General features: G+C 37.9%; 2 protein-coding genes across 3 annotated transcripts; both read right to left on the bottom strand.

The window, feature by feature from the left end:
- Positions 1 to 367: 367 nt before the first annotated feature.
- Positions 368 to 1831, bottom strand: LOC136264838 (uncharacterized). Its single transcript, XM_066059599.1, has 4 exons — positions 1769 to 1831; positions 1613 to 1725; positions 975 to 1535; positions 368 to 782 (listed from the first exon to the last, which is right to left on the bottom strand). The coding sequence occupies exons 1-4, from the start codon at positions 1829 to 1831 to the stop codon at positions 368 to 370; spliced, it is 1152 nt and encodes a 383-aa protein (XP_065915671.1).
- A 683-nt stretch (positions 1832 to 2514) lies between these two features.
- Positions 2515 to 5789, bottom strand: LOC136263391 (uncharacterized). 2 transcript variants are annotated; one of them, XM_066057901.1, is made up of 2 exons: positions 5651 to 5789; positions 2515 to 4362 (listed from the first exon to the last, which is right to left on the bottom strand). In XM_066057901.1, the coding sequence occupies exon 2, from the start codon at positions 4262 to 4264 to the stop codon at positions 2723 to 2725; it is 1542 nt and encodes a 513-aa protein (XP_065913973.1). In that variant the 5' UTR covers positions 4265 to 4362; positions 5651 to 5789; the 3' UTR covers positions 2515 to 2722. The 2 variants fall into 2 exon arrangements, with proteins under 2 accessions (XP_065913973.1, XP_065913974.1); XM_066057902.1 differs by having other exon boundaries at positions 2515 to 4345; positions 5651 to 5780.
- Positions 5790 to 7843: the final 2054 nt, after the last annotated feature.

Below are 7843 nucleotides of genomic sequence, written 5' to 3'. Positions count from 1 at the left end.
CAGTCCCAAGGTGTCCTCAATACACAGGTAGTACAACAAGATGATTTTAATATAGCATGTGTTATGTCATGGTTGATTTTGGTAATTCTGTCACATAGGATCACTCCATACACAAAAATTAAACCTTTAATCTTAAGTGTTGCTCTCACCAAAATTTCTACCACAACGCAATATACTAAATTAATTAATGTAATATTGATACATGAATTATTATGCAATTAAAATGAAATCACATACATAAACATCCTACAAATCAATTAAAATTACATGTAGCTATTAATATTGACTGTCTAAATTTTTGAAAACGTGATCAATATTATGCTTCACCTTGGCTGTTTGTTCTGACATTGAGCAGTGGTCACCCCATTTAGGAATTCCAATGAGAATAACTGCCATTTTGTACCATATCTCTACCCCAAGCTAGTTCATTTCCATAATGCCCAAGGGCTCCACATGGTTCAGCCCCAACATCTTTTTGTTCAAAATACCACTTCCACTGCTGACACCAGGTGATGTTATATTTACAGGCATCACTTCCAAACAGCATAAAAGCTATAGCATCTTCAGTAGATACATCATCATTCTGTGGTGTAAAGCCCCAGCATGGAAGTTGATGACTAGAATCAAAGCCGCCTTGTCCAAAGTTACTTGAAAAATCTTTAAGCGCATATCCATACACTTGATATTCAAAGTCATCCTTACGGTCAAGAAAAGGTTTAACATGTACCAGGAGCTTTAGAAGCTTTGCACTTTCAAATACAATGTAGTCACTGCCTTTCAACCTGAGAAAAGTTGATGGAATAGTATCCAAGATTTGTGTAATGATTGCCTCACTGATACCACGTTTTCTCAGACTTCCATTTATTTTGAAGCATTGTATGATACAAACTGTTTTAATGGCAGTCTAACGTAATATTTGATCTTTGCCATCAGTAAAAGCCAACAAGTCAGCCCACTGAATATCAAATACATACGAGTAGTGACATTTGAAGCCAAGTATACCTCCATCACACATGAAAATTGGATGACTTTGTGCTGCTTGAAGTGTCTTGTAAAAAGGATTAGTCTTTATGTCAATTAGTGATCTGCTGGAGTTAGTGCCATAATAGAGATTGTATGTCAGAGTGACTTGATATCCTTCAGTAACTGGAAGAACTTCATGTTCAATATTACTGAAGAATGCAGCCCACTGCAAACCATTGAAAGGATCGGAGACAGGTAAAGACCAGTCATATCTTATCTCCTTCTTGTGACGCACAACCAACTCTCCACCACTAAACTGAGTTGGTAAACAAACCACAAGGCTACCAAACATCCGAGGTGTGTCAACATGAGGTTTGAAAAAGCCACCAGGTGTATAAATATTCAATTTGTACAGCTCTGCTTGTAACCCTGCACAATTTGGAATAAGGGATTCAATCTCTCTAATGATGGGGGTATTGTAAAGCTGAAATGTTGTTGCAAAATCAGTTGGATCTAGTTTGAGGGCATCTCGGTAGTTCTTATCAATTACATCTTTGTCTTTGTACCCAAAACTAGCAACTGAACACACATCAAGTAGTTTAGTTATTGCTGCTTTACTAGTACCAGGAAACTTTATTGAACTCCACACCTCATCTGTCTCTGTACTGACCCCAGTTGATGTAGAGGGTTGTGTGTTGTAGTCTTGTAAGCTACCTTTACTGCACTGCTATTGGGTAGCTCCAACTTTCCTCCACTCCTCAGCTACATGTCCAAGATTTGATATCATAGTATCAGCAGTCATTGCTTGAAGAGACTCTGGTCCCTCTGATTTTAGCTCCTTGTATTGAAATCCATCCACGTGTGCCATCACTGGTTACCTCAACTGCAACAGTGAGAATTCTGTTTGGAAGACCCGTATAGCTAGCTGGAAATTCTATGCATGCGTACTCTACACTCAAGCTATCTCTTTATTGTTACTGTTTAGTTTGAGCCATGAAACTGTAAACCACACTATACCTTAAGCCAGCTTATTTTAACGATGCACTAAAAATTAGCAATCTCGTATATTGAGCACATTAAAAACTTAGCTATTTGAGTGATTTGTGAATTGCATTACAGGTATTGAGTCCAGGTATTATTAATAGCAAAAAAGCTAATTGTTAAATTTAGTGTACCACTAAACACAAATGACAACGTTGTTTGGTATTTATCTTTTTTCTCCTGTTCTTTTAGGTCTAAAGAATAGAGATAAGATTTTCAGTTACCGACTGTGCCCTTTATGTAACAGCTAGTATTACAACTGTTGAGGAATAATGGTGTCATTTCACCATCATTACTCTTAGGTGATTTACAAGCATTGTGAGTCACTTAATCAAAGTGACATCATTTTTCAGTCAAATTTAATAGGCTAATTTTGCATAATTTTTTGGAAATCAAATATTCATACTGCAGTTATTCTGCTGAAGTTTTGTCAAGCATGCAAAGAAGTAGGCTATGCTACAGTAATTTAAACACGGTAGCTACTTCATCTTTAGAAAGATCTGACAAATTAATAAATCCTTTGAAACATTGCATCAAGTACACTAATGCAGTTTAAACAAATGACCATCCTTCAATTAGTCACTTTCAAATTCATATCAATGATTTGAATACTACGTAGTACTATTTAAAAGAAAGCTTAGTACATAATATAAGAAATCAAAAGCTAAGCTTGTTGCAAGTTCACAGCAGTGCAATGATAATAAAAGCAGCACTACAATCAATAGTAGTCGCCCATATCTCTGTATTTCTGATGATCTAAATCTTTGAAACATTTTTCCACTATGTCAGCACCATCATTAGCGGTTGCATTATCTTTCTCTGTTGTTGAGCATCGATCACTCCATCTGGGAATTCCCATTAGAATTACTGCACGTTGGTACACTATCTCCATGCTACGGTTTCCATAGATTGTAAAAGCTCCACATGGCTCATCCTGGTGTTCATCTTCCCAATAATTATACCATCTAGACTTCTTGTTACACCAGGTGATGTCTGATAATTTATATTTACAGGCTGTATCACCAAACAAGTCAGATGCAATAAATTCTGGTTCAAGTCGTGGATCTTCTTCAGCAAACATCTCATCACTAAACTTAAACTGACCATATGTTAAGGATTTGAATGCAAACCCATATCCATCTTTGTCATCATCCTGATTAAGGAAATGCTTAACATGTACAGGAAGATTTAGAAGCTTTGCACTCTCAAACACAATGCTGTCACCACCTTTCAATCTAGGGAATGAGGATGGAATAATATCTAAGATTTGTGCAATAATAGTATCACCAATACCACATTTTTTCAATGCTTCAACTTGTTTTGATGTACTGTATGATATAACTCTTTTTAAGGGAAGATGACCCAGTTTGCTCAAAATTTGTTCTTTGCCTTCAGTAAAGCCCAACAAGTCAGCCCACTTAATATCAAAGACGTAGGAGTAGCAACACTCGTAGCCAAGTATGCCACCATCACGCATGAAGATAGGATGACTTAGTGCTGCATGAAGTGTCCTGTAAAAAGGATTAGTCGTTATGTCAATCAACAATCTGCTGGGGTTAGTGCCATAGTAGAGATTATATGTCAAAGTGACTCGATATCCTTCTGTAATTGGAAGAACCTCATGTTCAATATCACTGAAGAATGCAGCCCACTGCAAACCATTGAATGGAGGTGAAGACCAATCATATTTTATCTCTTTCTTCTTGTGACGCACGACCAGCTCTCCACCACTAAACTGAGTTGGTAAACAGACCACAAGGCTACCAAACATTTGTCCTGATCGAGGTGTGTCAACATGAGGTTTAAAAAAGCCACCAGGTGCATAGATATTCAACATGTACAGTTCTGCTTGTAATCCTGCACAATTTGGAATAAGGGATTCAATCTGTCTGATGATAGGGGTATTGCAAAGCTGAAATGTTGTTGCAAAATCAGTTGGATCTAGTTTGAGGGCATCTCGGTAGTTCTTATCAATTACATCTTTGTCTTTGTACCCAAAACTAGCAACTGAACACACATCAAGTAGTTTAGTTATTGCTGCTTTACTAGTACCAGGAAACTTTATAGAACTCCACACCTCATCTGTCTCTGTACTGACCCCAGTTGATGTAGAGGGTTGTGTGACAGTAGTTGTTGTAGTCTTGTAAGCTACCTTTACTGCACTGCTATTGGGTAGCTCCAACTTTCCTCCACAGCTAAATCTACTGGTTATATCCTCAGCTACATGTCCAAGATTTGATATCATAGTATCAGCAGTCATTGCTTGAAGAGACTCTGGTCCCTCTGATCTTAGCTCCTTGTATTAAAATCCATCCATGTGTGCCATCACTGGTTACCTCAACTGCAACAGTGAGAATTCTGTTTTGAAGACAGTTTATTTTATAATAGCAGTCACATTGGGCATGTTTTAACATGACTAGCTAGCTAAATCAGCAAATTCAAGACTATTCAAGCCTTTAACATAACATCCCATCAAATACACTCTAGCTATCCATCCACCCTTGCAACATAGGGTATTTCATGAGGTATAGTATGTACATGATGAACTGGATCATCAAAAACATTTAATAACTCATGGATGCAATTACACACGATCTTGAAATATGGCTCATTTGTAGTTTTGCTTGACCCACTAATATTTCAAAATCTTTTTGTTCAAATGTCTGACATAATATTTATAGAATTTTCACCATATATTTCTTATGAGGAAGCCATAAAATACAATGTCCCCTATAGCTCTTACCAGAACTTATAATGGAGCCAAACCTTTAATGGAGCCAAACCATACGTATCTGTTGTTGACACCTTTGCTGTCACCACTAATCATCTGGTTGACTGAAATGTTAACGTTCTTGAGAAAAAATCGACTTAATTTTTTTAGGATCCAGTTCAACTTGTACAAACTATAGAGTGTATTAGATGGGATGTTGACATTAAAGGCATACACCCTTGCAACATGGGGTATTGCATAATAGTTACAGTGCATTTTGATGTGAAAGGCTTGGAATAATCTTGAATTTGCTGACATAGTCAAGTTATAAATGTACCTGTTATTGATGGAAGACTCCTATGATCTTTGACATTGTAGAATAGCTCACCAGCTACATTAATTAGCTAGCAGTGAGTGTTAATTAGAAATGCAGAATTGGAAACCTGCCAGTGTGCTCTATTACCTGCTATGTTCCTTGGTTTATGTGTATATACTGTATAAGAATGCTTGATTAGTTGATATCACAGTGCTCTTTCAATAAAATGCAGAGGGGGGAGGTGTTCATCATCCCAAATAAATCACCCCCCCCAGCAGGTAATACAGCAAGCACACTGGCAGAATTCCAATTCTGTATTGCCGTTCTAATTAACACTTACTACTGGCTAATTAAGGCAGCTGGTGAGCTATTCTACAATGTCCTCGACAATGTCAGAGATCACAAATTACTGTATGTGCTCTTTTGTGACTGCAGCAACTAATAACGTTTAATTGACATTTGTACTACGCAACTATGTACCCGCGCTGTAGTGACACCCCTGGTCTCAAGGGACCTCTCATTGGGTGCCTAGGTCAAGTACGTCAAGGCACGTGTAAACATGTGCACGTGAGACGGCAGATTACAGCACCTTAAAAAGTACGTTATCACATTAAACTTACTAGTATTTTGTTCTTCCTTCTCCCACTGTGGCTTTCTCCCACTCACTGCATGTACTGTTCTTTTTCCAATGCGCCGAGTCCGAGAGAGAGATCGTCCATTTTTACGCATGCGTACTAGTCTCACGTGGCCAGACCACTTTTATCCGAGACCGCTTTTTTCCACACGAGACTACATGCGTACTACCATAGATCGTATATTCTTCGAAGAATATACGATCTATGGCCTTCAATGACAGATTTAGCAAAAACTGAGCTGAGGTATCTAGGTATAGTATGCTCAAGCTCATTCCACAGTCTCCACTACCAGCATGATTGTGTGCGGTTACTCTGATCATGCATCTAATTTTCTTACACAAATCACACATGTACAGACCGAATCACTTTGTGCCTACATGCTAGTGTGATTGAAAATCAATCATGGAAGATCACTATGCTAGCTAACTGGACTACAATTTACGGCTGTCAACTCAACACTGTAGCTAATAATGTTGTGATTTCGAGCAATGCATTGTACACTGACAAGTAGCTGTGAATACGCAGTTATTTACTTACTTTATTATAAACTAGCTATAATAGTTGTATACTAATCTGCTCATTAATAGTAGTTAAGTCAAGTGTACAGTAATGTGTACAATCGTCATGGATATAAACTATATAGCTATATAATTATAATATAATATACACATGCAATACTATAAATTATTTATTTCCTTGAAGAGATGCAGATGGATCAAGCAGTAGTGGCTCAGTTGATCAGTTGATGATTGTAGTGAAGATTCTCAATTGGCTATGGTGAACACCCAAGCCACTGTACATGTGGGTTCAGCCATGCACATTCTCTGCAGTCCTGCTGCTTGTGAACTTTAGTTGCAATGATACTTTTAACCTCTCAAGTTCAGCCAATCTTTTCATTGGACGGCTCTTCATCAGTGGAGGTCAAAGATATAACATACATCACTCTTGCATGGCATTATGGTGAGTCTCCATTAGCAGAAGATGATTTTACAAGCACTTCACACTGATGTATGTTGGATCACTCACAGCTCTTGATCTTCCTTTTGGGTGTGCTCCAATGGTTGAGGATCAATTGAGAATACTTCCACACATAATCTATCTGATAGTTTCTCTTTAGATGCATGACATTTTATTAGCTCAGGGTATCTCCACTCAGCTGGTGTTTTCAGTGATTCTTCAAATGATTTTTTACTAGTTGCAAATTATCTACTTCATCATCCAACTCTGAAAGTCTACTGTATTCTCCAGATACATCACTTGACACCATTGAAAGTTCTACTATGCATGTAGTCAAGAAACTTAGAGAAGGGAGGTAGTTGAATTAATGCAACAAAGCACTATATCTGATGATGAAAAGCATTACCTCCTTACAAGCCATTTTATTCCTGACAGAGCATGCAGATTTCCATCTTATGAGCAAAAACACTCCTTTCAGCATAGCTGGTTTTCTTGTTACAGTGGCTTAGTTTATGCATGAGCACTGTGTACTATTTGGCAGGGCTGCATATTCAATGTCAAGCTTTACTGGAATACTTATTAATCACCCATTTACTGACCTTCAGAAAGCCAGCCAAAAGTTGAGAGATCAGTTTTGAAGAAGTAAACACTGAATCAGCTATCATTTAGAAGCAGACAAGCAGTCTATCCAGCTGAAGCATTCAAAAATGTCATGGAGAGCAAGCAGGTTGCAATTGATCAGCGTAATTATGTCAAAGGCATGGAGCAAAGAATAAAGGAAAGTTAAAGTCCATTGCTGAAACAATTATTTTTATGGAAGACAAGGCTTAGTTGGCATCACATGGTCATTGTGATGACCTTACTTGCCAAGAAGCTGTACCACATGCTGTAGCTAATCCTGGTAATTGTATTGTTTTGCTTCACTTTCGGGATAAAGTGTAGTGATACAGTCCTTGATGAACACTTGAGAAGTTGCGACAGAAATGTTCTGTATAGCTACAAGTAAGACCACCTAAAATCAAATGATTGCTGTTTGTGGTGAAATCATAGTCATCAATGCTTCAAGAGATCTGTTCTGCTCCACTGTTTTCAACTATGGCCGATGAGGCAACAGATGTGCCAAACAAAGAGCAGTTTGGCCTTGTGCATCCAATATGTGAATTCAAGCACACCCAATAGCATGGAACGTTGTTTAGGTTTTAGTGCAGGGAGAGGCAATTG

This window comes from Dysidea avara, chromosome 8, assembly GCF_963678975.1.
Source record: "Dysidea avara chromosome 8, odDysAvar1.4, whole genome shotgun sequence".
NCBI lineage: Eukaryota > Metazoa > Porifera > Demospongiae > Dictyoceratida > Dysideidae > Dysidea > Dysidea avara.
The sequence above is the reverse complement of the archived record's forward strand: the minus strand, read 5'-3'. Positions and strand labels throughout refer to the sequence as shown.